Genomic DNA, 20,214 nt, shown 5'->3' on the forward strand with positions numbered 1-20,214 from the left:
ATATGTACTGCATGACCTTCTATATTTATTCGATCTTGGAAAGCAAAAAAGATAAAATCCAAGGTCATTTACATAACCCAAAGTCTAAAATTTAAGCTCTAAAGGAAAACAAAAATATGCTTATAGGAGAGTATTCTAAAGTTTTTAAAAAAACCAGCCCATAATCACTTGTAAGAATGACAAACAGCAGCATTAATATTTTGTTGTAAAAGAAAATGCAATAGTCAATCATAAAGAAACACAATGCTCACTTAGCAATATTTTAAACAATGCTGGCTTGTTCCTCATTTTTCCAGTAGGTGGACAGCTTGAGAATGACAGCAAGTAAGAACTCACAACCTAACATTAATATACCGCTAAGAGGACTGTCACCACCACTGACATTTGAAATGACTTATATCACTATTAGGTGTCACACAGGTATTAACTTATAAATAGCAAGGACCTTCCAACCCAAAATGCATCACCTACCCTTGTATTTCATCTTCTGCAATGGTGAAAATGCTCTGCTGAAGACCTTAAGTTTTATGAGTCCACAGAAGGCTGAGGCGATACCTTTGTTTTATTGCTATATGACACCTCTACTTTTTTAAGTTTCAGCGAAGAACATTTAAGTGTGTGTGGTATGAAGAACGTAAAGAGAGAGAAAAATTTTAAGTAAGAAACTTTGGAAAAGATTTGCACACACAGAGCAGCTTTGTAAAAAACCAAGTCTTTTTCCTGGCTATAAACATGTTATTTATTTACCAATGAAGCTGAAAATACAGAAATATTATGGGAGCATTCTCCCACAATTGACGGAGAGCTGCACTCTAAATGTTCTTATGTATTTACTATTTTCTACTCTATTTATACTATGCCTTAAAAAAAAAAAAAAAAGAGGATTGGGATCATTATGATGTGTATTTTTAAAAAGTGTTCATAGTTAGAAAGTAACTTGGCTTATTTAGGAACATTAAAAAAGACATTAGGTACTATTAGCTAGGTTTGTAAAAGCATTAAATCCTGGAAATATTTATTTAGTATATGCCATCGCCTGTACTGGAGAGGCCCTGTAACTGATGCATCCCCAATTCCCAATCCAGCGCCTGATGTCCAAGTGGTAAATGTTCTTATTAGTTCAAAATACAACATGATGATGGGAATAAAAAAGTTCAAAAGATACGGTCACTCCCACTACCATGAGTAAGTCTGAAATTCAGCGGGGACACGCCACGTGCACAAGTCGCTGCGATAAACGGCAGGCTGTGAGGAATGTCCCGAGGACAGAGGAGCACAAGCACGGAGATCAGGTCTACTTGGGAATGTGCGCTGAGCACTGAAGGGTCATGGACAGAATTTTAGTTACAAAAGAAAAGGACATGGAAACAGAAAAGTAAGAGATAAAAAGAATACAAAAAAAAAAACAAGAAAATGATCTAAAAGGAGGAAAGCTGAAGATATTCCTGGTGGCCCAATCCTGCTTTGTCAGAAATTACTGAGCTACCATTAAGACCCCAGATGCCTTAATCTGAAGTGTGATTTTATCAACAGTTGACACCTTCCAGGAGCAGCCTTGCCGGTGAACAGCAGAGGGATCCCTATAGGAAACAGCAACGTACACGAAGCACAAAGTTTCAGAGCTTCACACTCCTTCCCTCAGGTGGCTAGGACACCTCAACCCTACATACTTAAAACAGGTTTAGACTCTCAGAAGTTTAAACCTGCTCCTTCTCCACCTTGTTCTAAACCTTTCATAGACAGAATACTGTAAATTATCTGTCCCTAATTCCTAATGAATAAATGGGCGACACGGTAGCAGTGCACTCTACTCCCAGCCTCTGAGATCCAGACAAAAGGGAAGAATGCAGACCCGCCTGCCACGTAGCAAAAAATCAGCCCTATGGTAACAGAAAGGCTCTCAACCCTTCATAAGGAGAATTCTGCCTCAGGTCTACATATTGCCAGTCCAAATATAATTTTGTAGCTCCTGATAAGACTATATTTTGTAAAATAAAGATACACCCTCAAATCATACATTTAGCTTGGCAAAAATCTAGTAGAAACTAATAAATCATAGAACTAATAAATTATAAGCCTAAATGCTGAAATACTTATTAATCTACATCTTACTATGTTATATTTATAATAAATTTGCACTTATATTTTCCTTTAAAATTAAAAGGCCTGAATTGCTACTGCAATTTCCACCATATTTACACAGTTCCACATTCTCCTTCATCTTTCACAACAATGATAAAAGGTTTCAGATAGCCCACATCAGGTTTGTTCGTATGTTCACAAGATCGAAGGGAACAGATGTAGAGTTTTGGCCAAAGAGAAATTAAAAACAACAAAAAACCTCGAAAAACTTAATTCTGTATAAAAATTTCTAAGGAAATCCTTCTTATTCCCATTTATCCAGTCACTATTTTTGATTAGCAACATGGTTTTAGTGAACAAAGGTATTCAAATTACTGACTCCCTAAAGAAGGATGAACTCTGTTGTTATAAAACAGGCACAGAAGAAGATTTCTTTTTGAAAGGAAGAAACACACTATTGTGTGAAACACATCTGGAGCATAAGTATCTTTAGTGTTGTAATAAATTCTTTCCTGACCTCCTTCATAGAGAGGAGACCATAAAAAACAGAAGGAAGTGATGGTTTTTTCTCATATATTAAATTCTAACAAAGCACAGATAAGCATTAAAAAAAAAGTCCATTTTAATTATCCAGGTAACTCAAAATATGAGTGATTCACAACACACTATTGATGGCAAATTGGTTTTGGCATATTTTCTGTATTGATCATAATTAATTTTAATATTAACACAAGCCTAATAGGAAAGGTCTGAAAGGAGGTGGGGCATGACAAGGATACACTTGAAAATTAACAAGAATTATTTTATGCTAAATCACTCTTTCATTATCCTTACGATTGTATGGCGAATAGTTTTTTAGCCAGAGTATTAGTATATTCCTATTCATCAAGATATTATAGGCTAAACCTAAGGAAATCTTAATAATGCCACAAATACATACCCATCATCCTATAAGTCAGTTGCAGCCCTGCAGTGGACACTTTTTTTCCCAAATAAGGTTTTATATATTTTAGTATTTCACCAAGGTATTCTAAAGACTTTGTGACCATGGCCGATTTATCAGAAAGTGTCTGCAGATTCCCGTAAGTTATACCAACAGCCTATAAATAAGGAAAAACAAGATTTAACTTTCCAAATTTTATACAATACAGGCTTTGAAAAGTAATCATAATTTCTCTCTCTTTACACACACGAACACACACCCCTTATATTTAAGTCTTTATCCGTAACTGTGCAATAAATGTTCACAGCAATTAAAATGCAAGGGAAAACAACTCCTGCCTCTTATAATTAATATAAAGGTTAAACGAGGAGTAAAAAAATCCATTCACCAATAATTATTCATGTAAGGTTTGACTTAGCAAAGCATTAGTAAAAAGATACATGGAACTGATATAAAAGCATAAAATCAAATCACATCAAGACTTCTAAACATACTAGTATACAACTGGGAATTCCAAATCCCCAAATTCCTACAACTAAGACCTCTATAAAACTCAGCTTTGTAATATGAATTGATTCCCTTCCACCCCCAGAATTTTCTTTATGAGCTGCTAGATACCAGCTTAACTTCCACAGAAGAAAAAAGGATGAGGCGTGAAGGGTGGATGACAAAATGGGAAAGTGGTGAAGAGAAGGGTGAGGTGAGGCAGGCAGAGAGTAATAGTGAGGAAGAAGGGAAATAAATGAAAGAGTAAGTTGAGGAAAGGTGAAAATAAGCAAGAGGTGAGAAGTCACAAAAAGAGTCAAGAGAAGACCGGCTAGAGAAGGGCTGGAAGGTTTGAGAAGAGTGGTATAATTTCCAAACCATTACTGGGAACTCACAGATTTCAGGAACCTAGATTGGATATAAATGGCACCAATACATAGAGTTATGTGATTTTAGATAAGACAAAGGAGAGAAAGCAAGTATTATACTAACCTAAGATGGAGGGTTGGTAGATGTGACCAAAAGACAAAGGATGCAAGATTGTGAGTGTCAGCAGAGTAGGTGAAGTGAGACCCCCAAGGGGCCTAATGAAGGTAGACAGGGAAGGAAGGGCAACCCTGAGAGGACATTACACTTGGAGAAAAGGAAGTGGATGGTCGTGATGCAGTCCCTCAGAGAGCTAGAGGGACAGGCGGTGACAGTCAAAGAGCTTCCAGAGGCTCCACGGGACGCCACGACTCAAGGTTAAGTCACAGCAGTGGGTGGATGGACGAAGTCGAGCAGAGTGAGGAACGCTGAAAGACTACTGGAAAAGCTTTGAAATGAGGGGTTGGGATAAGTTATCCGAAGTGTTATTAAAGGTAGCCATGTTGACAATACTATGTGAAATGGAGGAAAAGACAAGAAACCTAGAGAACTTGAGTGACTGACTGGGAGGTGGATGGGTAAGAACAACAGGAGATATACTTGATGAATCCTTTTTTTTAATTTAGCTCTCTACCCTTGGTTTTCTACATTTCTTTCCCTAAACCACAAGTTATCAAACTTTTGGTCTCAGTTCCCTTTTATACACTTAAAAACTGAGGCTCTAAAAGAGCTTACTATTATTTGGGTTATAACAATTGGTATTTACCATATTAGAAATTAAAAGAAAAAATTTTTAATTATTAGTTCATTTAAAAATAATAAACATTACATGTTAAAGTAACTATTTTTAGTGAAAAATAAATTTATTTTCCAAAACAAACAAAAGAATTTGTGAGAAGTGGCATTTTTTTTTTTTTTACGATTTTGCAAATCTCTTTAAAGCCTGGCTTAATAGAAGACAGCTAGATTCTCATATCTGCTTCTGTATGTAATCTACTGCAATATGTTACAGACGAAAACAATTCACCTCACAAACATGTAGCTGGAAGAGGAAGAGACTTTTTGATTTTTCAGATCACTGTGGGAATTCTTCTTCGCTACTACACTAAAACTTGAAATGTGGTATTTCTTAAGGTTAATTATAATACGGGATTCAAAGCCATGTCAATGAACACTTTGTTCTCTGCTACATTAAAAGCCATTGTCTTACCTTGCTCTTTGAATGACTGCTTTATAGCCATCCATGATTTTTTAAAAGCCTATAGTATGGTCACTTGGAAATTTCTCATTCACTGAGTTATGCAGCCTACCAATGTTGATCCATTTCATTATCCATATTTTTAAAAAATCATATTAATTAATACCACTACCAATGTCATTAGAAAAATCTTTCAAGTATCGAGAAGCTCTCAAGAGCATGATGGCAAATACAAGATTTCCAAAATTCTAATTTTCTTGAAAGCTCAAATTATGTTATCTGCAACAAATGCTATCAGTTATTTTCTTTGAAGTGATAAGCTCATCTCAATCATTTTTGGGAAAACGAGTCTGAATAACTATATTTTGTCAGTGGTTCTTTCAAGATAAAAGCAGTCAGTTTAACTGTAACTCAGATCACCACAGGAGAGCTTTTTATCTAGACACCATCTTGCTTTGCAGCAAAGGTTCTTTAAGTGCACTTCCCACTGTCATTCACAGATCACTGAAAGGACATGTACTCAAAAGTCAAAATTTAATAAAATTAATAACTTTACTGGTCATTAAGGATATTCTTAAATGAAATTGGCTTACTTCTTTTTTCTCAGAAACTACATGGCAGTGAAAATTATAATAACTGCCAGTATAATCTTGAGCCATGGTATTAATTTGTGTTAAAGCTTTTGCACTATTTGTGCAAATGTCAATATACTTTTTTTGACGTTGGAAAACTCCTACAGAGTTATCAGTAACCCCCCACAGGTCTAGGAAACATACTTCTAAGAACCAGTAACCGTGATCTCAGTATTTTTCTGTTGAGCCTTAACCATCCTACACTATAAGACAAGTATTTCTCAATGCCTTGATTATCACTACTTACATGTCACACTATCATTTCTGGGCAAGGAACAGTTAACACAGCAGGCCCAACACTGCTATGCTTATAAAAGCTACTTGCAGAGCCGGTCCTTGGCTGGTGTTTTGACCTAGCTTTTTCCCACCATTTCCTGGTAAGAATGGCTGTTTGTGCAAACAATATAGTTCATGCTGAATACACTTTTCCCTTCTCAGAGTCTAGGATTTTGTAAATGCTAGGCAAAGGGGACCTGTGTGACCAGCCCCCATTATAAACCTTGGGCACTAAGTTGTTAATGAGCTTCCCTGGTAGAAAACATTTCATGTGCTGTCATAATTCCTTGCTAGAAGAATTAACCAAGTCCAGGGTAACATCTTGGAGAGGACCCGTGGAACCTGTGCCTGGTTTCTCTGGACGTCACCCATGACCATTTTCTCTTTGTTGACTGTGCTTTGAATCCACTGTATGAAATCACAGCTGTTAAGTACCACTATACGCTGACTTCTGTAAGTCCTTCTACTGAATCATAGCACCTGGGGACCATCTTTGGGACCCCTGATACAACCTCAAAATAAAGAGTTTAGAATTGTACTCCTTTCTACTTCTACCCAACCCTACATCATGACGTTCCTATTTTTCCTTAAGGTATCATCATTCTTCTCATTTTAAACACAGTATTTATTTCATATGAATTCAAAAATCTCATATTTCAACACTAAATTCCTTCTAAATCTTGCAAGTTTCTGACCAATAATCTACTCTGTTGTTAACTAATTTTCTTAAAAAGTGAATTGCTCAAATCAGACCTACTTAAACATTTATAAAGCCTTCACACTGTTCACAGGATAAAACCCAAACTTCTTATACCAGGATGCTCTGAATTCTTACCTCCTGACAGATCTATCAATTACTTAGCATTTAGCATATACTGTCTTATATTATTACTATTTTAACCTTTGTATGTATCTTGTATTCTCAGACAAGGAAAAGTTTTCTAAGATCAAGGAGGACTTCTTTGTTTTTAAGTTCCTAAGAGTTCCTAGCATAATACTATCTAGCATTTAGCAAACTATTATTTATTGAGTGTTGAAAGAGCAATTAATTTGGACTCAATTAAATTAGAGGATTTGACTAGCATAGGTGTTTAATTATTGGTTAAGATCCAATCAACAAATACATAAAAGGCTTAATAGAAATGCATATTTTATATCAACATATACTACTACTAAATTTTTAGGATTTATGTGACATCTCTAACTGTTGTACAATTGTACTTTAACTTAATGGAAATCAGTAGAAGAATTCACATTTATGCAAAGAGCTTATGAGATGTATGATTTTTCACTGTAGTTAATACCAACCACTCTGTGGGAAAAAACAACTTTTACTGTGAACAGCTTACAAAAACACTAATCGAAACACATTAACAACCTTAACTAGACTGTAAAGCAAAGACTATCATAGAAAAAAGACTCCAACAAAATTAATAATTAAGAATGAAATGTTGAATGGGGCTATTTATTACAGAGACAAAATGAAACAAATAGATTAGGTTTTAAAGCCCCAACCATACTATGATATCAAGTAATTGGTGTTTATGCAGAATACACTAAAATTTCACTGTAAAATTTACACCATTTGCTATAGGGTGGAAAACATTGAGCTGGAACTATTATGGACCATATACCAGGAAATCTAGTTCCCAAGTATCTGAAGAATATTGTTCTCCAGCAATTTCAGTAATAAAATATTCCTACAATTTAAATCAGTGTTAGCATAAGGCTTTTATGTGACATTCTTTACTCTTATTATTTTTCATTAAATATAATTCTTCTGATGTCCTTATGAGTGAACTATACTATACCTTTTATTCCTCCAGAATTTTATAATAACAAGCAACCAATAATATGGTCCAATTTAAGAAATTTCACTTTATAGAATAAGTTTGAGAACACTTCAAGCTTTTTTGAAAAGTTAATTTTTAACTGATTTGCACATTATACTAATAAATGAAAAATACCTCGAAGAATTGAACAAGTGCTTTTTTAGGATCTTCTGTGATGGACAAATCTTCAACGTGAGCCTTTAAGAAAATATCCTTTACTTCTGAGAGTTTAAATAGCAACCTTGTCAGTTCAGCCAGCTGTTCCAAATACTCTTTTTCTGTTAAAATAATATCATAATATTTGTAGAGTATGTTTACTACATTAATTTATTTTATATATAGTGGACGAGAAAGCAGAGAATGGAGTGTTCATTCATGACCTTCCTTTTAAAATTCAAATTTTCACATAATTAAAAACTTTGAATTTAAGTTCTCTCACTAATGGAAAGTTTTATTTAAAAACAAACATGTACTTGTAAGTGTCCAAGGCCCCAAAATTATTCATGTAAAGCCAACTGCTATAATAAGACATCAAAATAAATATGGGGCATTTTTCTAGTCTTTGCATGATTTATAAATGGTCCTGAAGAATAGCTTTAGGAAGAGGCATGTCCTATAGATCTCCAGGGGGAACTTTAAAAAGTATGGGTATCATTTAGTGACTAAAGCAGAAGAAAGGTAAAATAATCTAATAGAGAATGGGGGAGAATTACTCGTAATTGATTGTTTTTCTTTTTAGGGTGTTCTGGTGGGATATCTGGTTATTCACTTCACAGTTTCACTTTTCTGTGTGTGTGATCAGTTTCTTCAAGGAAAAAAAAAACAGCTTGTCACCTGAAAGCAAATTTTTGTTCCAGGCCCCCAGGTAAACAAGTTATTTTATCTTCATGGGAGAGAAACTTGTTATATGACAGGTTGCAAAGGGGAAGGAAAAAGGTTGCAAAAGGAAATAAATTTCTATGTTCATACCTAATTGTTACAAATATATTTTGTATCTCTTCTATTAATTTATATAGCAAAACAGGAAATTTTTAACATATTTAGCTGTCTAGAAAGCAAAACTCCTGCAAAACTTACCAACTGCCTGTTCAGGATTTATATCAACATAAAACTCATCAGGCACATGGAGATTTTTTACATACATTTGCAAAATGCAACGGATCCATGATCTCACAGTTAAGGCTTGAAAAGATACACAGCTTGAATGAGAAAGTGCTTCACATAACATGCTGTAAAATAAGTCGATGGATATTAAAAAACAAAAGCAAAATTTGACAATATGTTCCCTGAGTATAGAGATTAATAAATAAAGAAAAGCATTCTAACATTCCCCACTTCTTTTGACCTCGCTGATATACAAACACACTAATGTAGACATGCATTGCTGAAAATGAACACTACAGATACTCACAAGTAAGTATTCTTGCTTTCATTGGTAATGCTCTGATTTTTATTTTTCCTTTTTTACTGATGGCATAGGTGTAGGCTTACACCAAGGGAAAGAGGTATGGAGGAATACGTTAAATGGGAGAAGCAAGGAAAGGGTTTACTACTAGCTGGGTGAAATAATAACAAAAGAAGCAGCAAGTATATAAAAAAAAAGTGGCCCTTAGAGTAGATAAACAAGAGAAGCATTCATGAGCATATATATAAGAAAAAAGTTAAAGACAAAATATATTTCTCTGTGGGTCTCCTGACCAACCCCATTCCCTTCCCCCCCCTTTTCTGTGCTTCACCCCACAGGTGGTCATGGTTACAAAATTCCAGGTAACATCTGCTAAAAATTTTTAAACTCTTTCTACAGAGCCAAGCACGTGGCTAAATATGATTTCTAATCATTTCGTAAGTGGGGGTAGAGAGAATGAGGATGGTTTTAAGGTAACTATAAAGTGTTATGTAAACTCAGAAATTTTAACAAAACATATAAATACTGTTCTGAATAACTTTGAAATATAAGTTGTAACAAAAGGAGTACACAATGCAGAAGAACTTAGATGGGTCATTTGTTACCTATCCAACCTTCCCAAAACTCACACCTTTGCATTTTAGTTTCTTCAATTGTTTAATACACAAACGTTATTTTTAAAACTAAAATTATTTCAGACAGTATCAGTAAAAGTGTTCAATAAATAATAATGATTTTGTTGTTACAGAATTGTTAAGTTGGAAGGCAACTTGCAAGCCCAAGTGAGGCTGACCTCCCTTATTCTGCAACTGAAGCCAGTGAGATGGTGACTAATGGCCGCTTCACGAGCGTCCTCCTGAGAACACCTCCCCCTGAACCACCTCGCTCTTCACTTTCACCGACTGGCGGCTTGGGCAAGAACTACAGTGGTCTCTCAGGTCTCTGTATTTATTTTATTTTCCCTCATCTCCATATTCTTATTCAAATATTCCTGATTAATTTTATACTCCTTCTGTTTTAACTTTACGTTGTGTATTTTTTCTATTGGGGCTCCTCTGGTCTCTTATGCACTGTGGCAGGAGATACTAAGAGATAAGGAGACCAGTGCTCAGGGTGGTGAAGTGTCTTGTTCATAATCACACAAGATAAGAGTCAAATCTTTAAATATCTAGTTGTGAAAGGAAACCTATCATTAAATCTAAAAGTACAGTAATATATAGTGTCTTACAGACTTAGCAATATTAATTGTGTGATTTCTTCTACAATGGTGAGCACAGAAAGGCCATTTCAGGAGGAGAATAAGGAGTCCTATCAAAGTTTCAAAGAAGGGCCTAAACAGAATTAGCTTTTTAAGAAAAGCAGGCCTCACAAAACACAAGTTAACTTTCTTCCTCCTCCTACCATCAAAATGCTGATACATCCAAAACAAAACACTGCTCCAGTGAGAGTACACGTAGTAAAGACCAGTTTTTATTTGTGAAAATTCTTACTTTCCTAGTGTACCAACCTGTCACGGGTTACATTAATGAGCATATCTAAAATAACTTACCCATTTTGTAGGAAATGACTTAAGTATCTTGCTACAACTTGAGGCCAGATGATATCATCCCAGCCAAAAAGTTTTATTAGTGATATAACTGGCTGAGGCTGAAGATCTGATGGAGCTGTGCTGGGCATGTCCATTGCTAACAAAGTAAAATCTAGATTGCAAATGAGAGAAACTTATGGTGAGAACTTTAAAAAAACTCTTTCCCCTCCCAAAATTGCATCAGTAGTGATTTACAAAAAAATGCAGCACTAAAAATAAAAAGTCGCATTTAGAAATGTAGAACTGAAAGCTAAAACTGAACTAAATTCATGTTGTCAAAGAAATTTCTCTAGTGGTCATTTAGATCTCCAAGAAAGGGTCTAGAATAATCCTGGCATTATCACTATGAATTTACAATGGTACCTTCAAATTGCAAGTTCAAGCCTGCTGTTTCTGCTAACGTGCTGCCCTCATTCAAAAATATTTTTGCATCTGCTCGTCTCCGATCAAGTTAATTTACTTGCCTCCTGCCACAGTCAAATTCACTCTTACCTCCCGCCATAGACATTCTTTTCTATTAAACAATGATTGCCTACCATCAATGACACTTCACTTCCTCCAGAACTCAGCCTAGGAACCAGCACTGCTTAGTTAAGCATGTTAAATATACTGTAATTTCCTAGGGATTCTCCAACTTAATTTATAATATATTAATTATTTTTGTCAATAAATTGCTTCCTAAGCACTGCCTCCTATGCAGCTCTCTCAGATGATTGCTGTTTATTTTCTCATTCCTCTCATAATACTGACCTACACTTAGAGTGAGTTTACTCCTGGGTCCATGTTGCTGATTCTAGACCATTCTCCTTTTTCCTGAAAACCTCCAGCTTTGACTCTCATGAAATCAGATGATGCCAGCCATTACTCTTGTGGTGGCATTAGCCCCCTGCTTCCTCGTAGGAAGACTGTGGCTCGCTGACATTCTAACAGCATTCCCGTCACAAACCTTGTTGAGTCTTCTTCCAACAGGCCAGCCTCTTTAGTTTCTCGAGCTCCTCTCCTCCAATGAATCTATCATTCACCGTACTTTCGCCTTTCACTCTGATGTGATACTGGGAGATCTTGGCATTACCAGTAAGTACAATCTCTCCATAATTTTAATTCCAAGGACACTACTTTCCAGCACCAAACTGGCTTTCCAAATGTCCACCTCTAGGTCTCCACCAGAACATACGTTTCATTGATCCTACAGCTTTTCCCCCGTCTCTCACTGTCCTCACGGCCTCCTTTCCCTTTGCAGGCTAGGTCACATGGTGTGTCATTACACTCATTTCTGTATACCATCAGTTCCCTTGCTTCTTACTTGATTTGTTGTACTTGCCTGGAAAGAACACCATCTGCTTAATTCCAGCTCTTGGTCTTATCCCCGCATGTACTTGCACCAGTATAAATGGGCTGGCGAACAACCATGATGACTGATCTCACATTAAATTTGTAACTAAAATCTTTACTGGGCCCTTGGAGCCGTCCAGTGCTCCTGCTATTTCTCCAGTCTACTCAGTCTTATTCTGCTGCAGGACCACCGTGTACCACTCTCTGTCATCCCCTCCAAGCCCCCACACTTTCAGCTAATAACCTTACTACTTCAAAGAGAAGTGAGAAACATCGGGAGAGAACTAACCACAGGCTCCCACTCCATCCGGGCCCATTTACTCTGCTTCTCCGCTGCTCCTACAGATGATCTGACTTGGCCAAGTCCTCTGTGGGATCCCATTTCTCTTGGGCATTAAAACACAAGTCAATCTCTTGCATCGTCAAGTTTTCCCTCACTCCAGAACATTCCTGTCAGCACTATAAATGTGATGAAGTATCTCCCATGTTACTAAAAAAAAAAAAACTTTTCTGACCCCACATCCCTCTGTAGCTAACATCCCCATTTTTCTGCCTCTCTTAAATAGTGATGGTACTCAGAAAGATTTATCTGCATTGTAGTCTCCAATTCCTCTTACATCTTTCTGGAATTACCTTCAATCAGGCCTCTGTCTTACCACAAGGACTGCTCTTCAAGGTCACCAGTGACCTCTTTCTTGCTGAACCCAAAGACTAACTCTCAGGCCACATCCTACTTGACCCATTAACAGCATTTCAGTTGTCCAATCACTTCCTCTTCCTTGAAACGCTTTGTCATCTGATTTCAAGGACACCACACTCCCTTGGGTTTTCCTCTGACTTCACAGGCACTCCTTTGCAGTCTCCTCTCTTGGTTCCTTCTTATCCTATATATCTGAATATCCTAGGCCTAGTGCTCATACTTCTCTTTTTACCAATATTTCATTGGTGATCTCATACACGAACAGTTGCCCAATTTAAATCTCCTGCTGGGACCTGTTGCTTGAACTGTAGTCTCATCATCCAAGTGCATATGTAACATTTCTACTTGGATCTTAACAGATATCTAACAAAAACATGTCCAACATCAAAATTCTAGTCTCCCTTCAAAAAATCTGCTCTGCCACAATCTTCCACATTGCAGCAAACAGGGGACACTGTTTATCTGTTATGCTTACCAAACCTTCCCCTTTTAGAAAATTTTGTCAGCTATAACTACTGTACTTTCAGATTGGAAGGAAATATGACCAGTTCTTACCACCCTCTACTGCTACATTAGCCCAGGCTGCTCCTTTCTAAGTAGCTGCAATACTTCCCTAACCAGCTTCCCTGCCTCTCCCCAGGCCTCCCTGCAGTCTCTTCTCAGTCTAGCAGCCAGAGGGATCTGACCACTCCTCTGTTCAAGATTCCAGTCTCAGAGTAAAGGCAAAAATTTCTGCAACCGCATACAAGGAAGAACAAAAACTAGCTCTCCATTACCTTTTGGTAAAATTGAAATACAGCTAATATACAGTATTATTGGTTTCAGGTGTACAACAATTTGACAATGATATACATTACTAAATACTCACACTGTAAGTATAGTTGTCATCTGTCAACACACAAAGGTAGTAGAGTACAATATTACTGACTATATTATTCCCTATGCTATTTTCTCAGCCCTGTGGCTAACTTATTTTATAATTGCAAGTCTGTACCTCTTCATCTCCTTCACCTATTCTACCCATCCCCCGTTCGGGCAACCAGCAGTCTGTTCTCCATGTTTGCAAGCATATTTGTTTTGTTTTGTTTTTTAGAATCCATATGCAAGCAAAATTATATGGCATTTGTCTTTCTTTGATTAATTTCCACTTAGCACAATATCTGCTGGGTTCATCCATGTTGCTGCAAATGGCAAGATCTTATTCTTTCTTATGGCTGAGTGTATATATATATATATATATATATATATATATATATATATATATATACACACTACATCTTTATCCACTCATCTATCAATGGACACTTAACGTTGCTTCCAAATCTTAGCTATTGGAAATAATGCCACAATAAACGTAGGTGTGCATATATCTTTTCAAATCAGTGATTTTGTTTCTTTGGGTAAATTCCCAGAAGTGGAATTGCTGGGTCATATGGTATTTCTATTTTTGTTTTTTTGAGAAATCTCCATACTGCTTTCCACAGTGGCTATACCAATTTACACTCCTGCCAGCAGTGTAGGAGGGTTCCTTCTTCTCCACATCCCCATCAGCACTTGTTATTTCTTGTCTTTTGGATAGTGGCCATTGTGACTGGTGTGAGGTGATATCTCACTATGGCTTTGATTGGTATTTCCCTTATGATGAGTAATGTTGGGCATCTTTTCATGAGTCTGTTGGCCATCTGTATATGTCTTCTTCAGAAAACAGTCTATTCAGGTCTTCTCCCCATTTTTTACTAGCATTACTGTTTTTTTTGGTGTCAAGTTGTATGAGTTATTTATATATTCTAGATATTAACCCCTTGTGTAGTTGTTGGCTATATCATTTGCAAACATATTCTTCCATTTGGTAGGCTGCCTTTTTTTTTTTTTTTAGGAGAACAAGGGCAGAGGCTTTTATTTAGAAATAAAGTGAGAGGAAAGAGCTCCTGGTGAGGGGACAAGAGAGCCCCGTAGGCTGCCTTTTTATTCTGTTAGTTTCCTTTGGTGTCCAGAAGCTTTTTTAGTTAGATGTAGTCCTACTTGTTTATTTTTGCTTTTGTTTCCCTTGCTTGGGGAAATTATGTCCAGAAAAAAATTACTACGCTGACTTCAAGAATTTATTGCCTGTTTTCTTCCAGGAGTTTTACGGCTTCAGATCTTATATTTAGGTCTTTAATGCATTTCAAGTTTTATTTTTGTGCATGTTGCTCTTTTGCAGGTAGCTGTCCACTTTTTCCAACACATTTACTGAAGAGACTGCATTCTCCCCATTGTTATTCTTGCCTCTTTTGTCATCTATTGACTGTCAATACAAGTATGGATTTATTTCTGGGTTCTCAATTCTGTTTCATTGATCCATTTGTCTATTTTTGTGCCAGTATCATACTGTTTTGCTTACTGTAGCTTTGTAGTATACTTTGAAATTAGGGAGTGTGATACCTTCAGCTTTGTTCTTTCTCAAGACTGCTTTGGTTATTCAGGGACTTTTGTGGTTACAAATTTTAGAATCATTTGTTATAATTCTGTAGAAAACCGTCACTGGTATTTTGATACAGATTGCATTAAATCTATAGATTGCTTTGGATAGTATGGCTATTTTAACAATATTAATTCTTCCTATTTATGAGCACAGAATATCTTTCCATTTATTGGTGTGTCTTTGATTTTTTTCATCAATATCTTACAGCTTTCAGTGTACAGGTCTTTCACCTCCTTGGTTAGGTTTACTCTTAGGTTAAAATCCCTAAATGGGATACTTTTATTTATTTCTCTTTCTGCTAGTTTGTTATCGGTATAGTAAGGTAATGGATTTCTGTATACTGATTTTTGTATCCTGCAACTTTATTGAATTCATTTATTGTAATGTTTTTTGGTAGAGTCTTTAGGGTTTTCTATATATAGTATCATGTCGTCTCTAAATGGAGACAATTTTTTCTATACCAATTTGGATGCATTTTATCTGTTTTTCTTGTCAGAATGCTGTGGCTATGACTTCTAGTACTATGTTGAATAAAAGTGGTAAGAGTAGACATCCTTGTCTTGCCCCTGATCGTACAGGAAAAGCTTTCAGCTTTTCACCATTGCATATAATATTATCTGTGGGTTTGTCATATATGACATTTATTATGTTGAGGAATGTCCCTCTTTACACACTTTGCTGATCCTTCTTTATCATGAATGGATGTTGACTTTAATTTTGTCAAATGCTTCTTTTGAATCTATTGACATGACCTTCTTTTTGTTAATGTGGTGTATCACACTGATTCAACCATCCTGGCATCCCTAGAATAAATCCCACCTGGTCATAATGAGTCATCCTTTTAATGTATTTCTGAATTCAGTGTAGCAATATTTTGTTGAGGATTTTTATATCTCTATTCATTAGGGATAATGGTCTGTAATTTTCTTTTTTCTTTGTAGGCACTTTGTCTGGTTTTGGTATCAGGGTGATGCTGGCCTCATGGAATGAATCTGGCAGCTTTCCTTCCTCTTCAAATTTTTGTCTCCATTACCTCTTGATCACATATATGACTGCTCTCTGTCCCTTCCTGACACCACATGAGCTTTTATGGCTTCCCTGTAGCTCCTCAAACGCAGCAGACAGGGTGTTGCCTTGGGACTTATGTGCAGAAGTGGTGCCCCATCATCTTCAGGTCTTTGACCCAGGCCTTCCTGAGAACTGAGAAGTACAGCCTGCCTCTGGCCTTCCTTATCCCTATCCTCTTCTCTATGTTTAATTTTCTCCAAAACACTTTTCACCATATATCAGACATTTCACTTGCTTATTTAGTTACTGTTCTCCCTCCCCCACTAGACTATAAGCTCCATGCTCCATGAGAACATGTAGCTTATAGATAAGAAAAGGAATTGTGGTCCTTTTTTCCAACTGATATATCCCTAGTGACAATAAAAGTGGGTATCCAATGACCTTTTTTTTTAATGCAGAAAGTTTTCCTCTTCTAATTTATCAAGTCTTTATTTCAAAACAAATTCAAAACGCACACATATTTTTCTTTATATTTATGTACCATTTGTTTTCAGCACCTAGGACAGCACCAGCTAAACTTGTGTGATACCATTTTTGTTCACTGCCTGGGAGTTGCAATGATGAATGGAAAAAAGATAAGTCATATCAGCTAGTAAGGACTGCTTTGCTTAAACTGACTGAATATCAATATTTATTTTCCCAGACATTACAGTACTTGGAAAACTGCAGCCCTGTTACAATTCTTCAATCTGTCACTCTGAAGTTTTAATTATGGAAAAAATGCTACCAGATTTCAAAATCTTTGAAAATTTGTATCATTCAGTCTTTTATGTAGCACTTTTGGCTCAGCTTGCTTTATTTACCCCAGGGTAAAATAAACTTTGGTTTAGATTCTAAGTTTTTAAGAGTATTACACACAGATACACTATTTACCTTCATATAAATTGTACTTAAATACATGCAGTCACTGTATTGATTCATGTCTGTTCTAGTACTTAATATATTTTTGGCAAAATATCCCTTTGAGAAAGAAAATGACCTCTTCTTAGAAAACTGCATACATATGCACATATATTCAAATTCTTGCCTACAAATGTCATGTGATTCAGTGTCCCTTAAGCTTAACTAAGAATACAACCTTGGGCTAGTGATCAAATTAATCAAAAATTACAACCTAGAATAGAACCTGGTAGAAGTCAGAAGAGTAACATTCTATGTATTTGATGTCATTCTGATCTCATCTGCTTGGTGTTGAAGTAGAATTCATGCTATATTCTTTTGGTCTTTATACAAGTAACTTCATCTTATATCTAAATATCTGCACATACAATTTGAAAATAACCTACTTAAACTAGAAGAAATCAAATGCTACTTTACTTTCCAGTACTGTATGCATAACACAAGTTTATATACGTTCAATATTTTTATGATCGAAATTATCCTCTAGTTTGAGCATCATCGCTTAGTTTTACCTTTACTAAGAGGAAAATAATAAACAAGCCAAAAGCTCCTAATTTTAAAATGTGTAATTCTTTTCATCTTTCTGGTTGTCAAAATATTTATTATGCTGTAATAAGAGTTTGTTACCGAGCACACAGACGAAAAAACTGACAGAGTCTGCAAAATGAGAAACTAATTAGCAAATGAACAATGCTCACCTGCAGCTGCATCTGCCAGTTGTGAGAGGGGCACTTTCTGGGACATTCTGTGACTCTTCAGAAAAGAAAAGAAATGTCTCCATAGAGCACTAGCAACTGCGGCAAGGTGGCGCTCTTTAGCCGATAATGAAGACTGCACAAGTAGGTCCACGTTCTCCTTTTGACGTTCCCAGCACAATTGTTGATGCATACTCCTAAAAAAAAAATAATAAAAATATACCTAACACCCAACAAATGCCTATGAAAATCTTGCTTAAATACATTTTGAGCTTTTAACATCTATCCCATATGAAAACTGAAGGACTGTTTTTGTATGATTAACACCTTTATGCCAAGACATTATGCATTTCTGGTTATTTGATGGATGAATGATGGCATATTAAGCACCATAAAGTTGATGTTAATTACTAATGTCAACCATTAATTATATGCTTTTTAATACATCAGATCCAAATGAAAAATAGGCAGCTTCAGAATGAAGGTCTGCATTTTGCAACTCACTATGACAAGTGGTTTTACTTATATTTTACTTACAATCTAGGCATGAAAACAATTTTTTAAACCATTTTCTCTTGAGAGCTTTAGGATATGGATGCATGAAGGAGTTAAGTACATCTGGCTTATGTGTGGTGTTTTAAACTAAAATATTTTCCTTGTTTAGAAAACACAGGCCTTGTGCTAGTATACAAAACTGTGCTGGATACAAACTTACTCCCTTGGTTCAAAAAACCCATAATCATTTTCACACGATAGACAATAATAAACAATAAGAAGTTATCCTTCTCCTTAAAATACTAAAACATGAATTTAATACTGCCTCAAATTTTGATTCATCATTTACTTACCTTTCTTTCTTCAACTGAAAACTTAGAAATCCCTAGACCTTAATAGAAATATAAGAGGGAGAAACACTAAGAGATTTTCCTAATGATCTGGAAGCATTTATGTAATATGCCCAGTAATTAATAGTATGATTATTTAAAACCAAATGTGCAATCATGCTATTATTCCTGTCTCGATTACTGCCATATCAGTTGAGAGTAGACACGAATGCATGAATATCATCCTAAGATTTGCTTTCTTCAGTTAGAGAAAAATAATCAATGGAAGTAAGGCAGAAGACTTCCTTCAATAGTACTAATATATTATACTAAGAAAAAAAGTACTTCAAATAAGAAAGAAATATTACATTAAACATTCCTGATGTTTTAAAGCAATCTACCTAGGGGAAGTGGACACACTTTTGTATACAAAATACAGAACTAACTAGTCCATGTTATTCTCAAGCAATTCCACAAAAAGATCAAACCTGTTTTAAGACCCCATTTTAGTACTTCCCACATAACTACACATAAGTAAGTAAAAATTGTAAGTAGCTGTAATATAATATTAGGACTCCTGCCCTTTTAAATTGGAATTCTTGGATAACCATCAGGCACCACTCAGAACTATCTGAAGTACCAGAAAAACATGTACATATGTCTGGGGAAAGAATATCATAGCAAACAATCCTCATAAAAGCTAACCAAAGATCTGCTACATCTTCTCTATGTAAAAACCTACCTGAGATACCTTCTACTTGAACTAGTGGCTAAAGAACCATTTCAGGTCCTACAGGTTTGAGTAAGCACTGAATTCATTTGGCAACTAACTTAACTGCTTACATCAACATATGTTACACACCAGTATATGGAGTTCAAGTAAAACAATAACTACCATTTACCAACTCATTCATAGCTTTTTCAAAGTATATTAACTTCAAAAAAAATAACTTACTATACTTCAGTAGGATGGGTTTTACTCACTATTTCTAAGTAAATATGCCATTTTCTTCACTAACTAAAATCTATTCCCTAGGAAGAGGTATAATTTCTGATTATCTTCTATATGCTAGAAATTACTTTAATTAAAAAATAAGTTTTATGAAATTGCTATCATTAAACCTCTTTATTTTAGATGATGAAGCTAGTAGCAAGGAAGTTAAATATGGCCAAAGGCCACATGGCTCAGAGGGACTGGCCCCATATTCTGAACCTAAATATAACTCAGAAGCCCATACTTTTCCCTTATATGCTAAAGCACACATCCTTATGCACTAAGACACACACACACAATTTAAACACTGATAAATCTGCCTCTCTCCCCATTTGGGTAGAAGAAATTTCAGCAAGCCTAAGAGAAGAAGCAAGAAAAACTACATGCAGCTGTGCCTTGTGAAGAGGTGGGGCAACACCACAATTCTGTACT

At 35.8% G+C, this 20,214-nt stretch overlaps 1 protein-coding gene across 2 annotated transcripts in view; it reads right to left on the minus strand.

Moving 5' to 3' along the window:
- The window catches only part of MMS22L (MMS22 like, DNA repair protein), a 113,592-nt gene that overhangs the window by 20,387 nt on the left and 72,991 nt on the right, over positions 1–20,214 (minus strand). For both annotated transcript variants that reach the window (XM_036890345.2, XM_036890344.2), the window contains exons 15-19: positions 17,968–18,161; positions 10,770–10,920; positions 8,893–9,044; positions 7,951–8,093; positions 3,023–3,182 (exon numbers count right to left, since the gene is read on the minus strand). In XM_036890345.2, the coding sequence (XP_036746240.2) occupies positions 3,023–3,182; positions 7,951–8,093; positions 8,893–9,044; positions 10,770–10,920; positions 17,968–18,161 (800 nt within the window). The remainder of the gene's footprint in view (positions 1–3,022; positions 3,183–7,950; positions 8,094–8,892; positions 9,045–10,769; positions 10,921–17,967; positions 18,162–20,214) is intronic.

This window comes from Manis pentadactyla, chromosome 12, assembly GCF_030020395.1.
Source record: "Manis pentadactyla isolate mManPen7 chromosome 12, mManPen7.hap1, whole genome shotgun sequence".
Taxonomy (NCBI): domain Eukaryota; kingdom Metazoa; phylum Chordata; class Mammalia; order Pholidota; family Manidae; genus Manis; species Manis pentadactyla.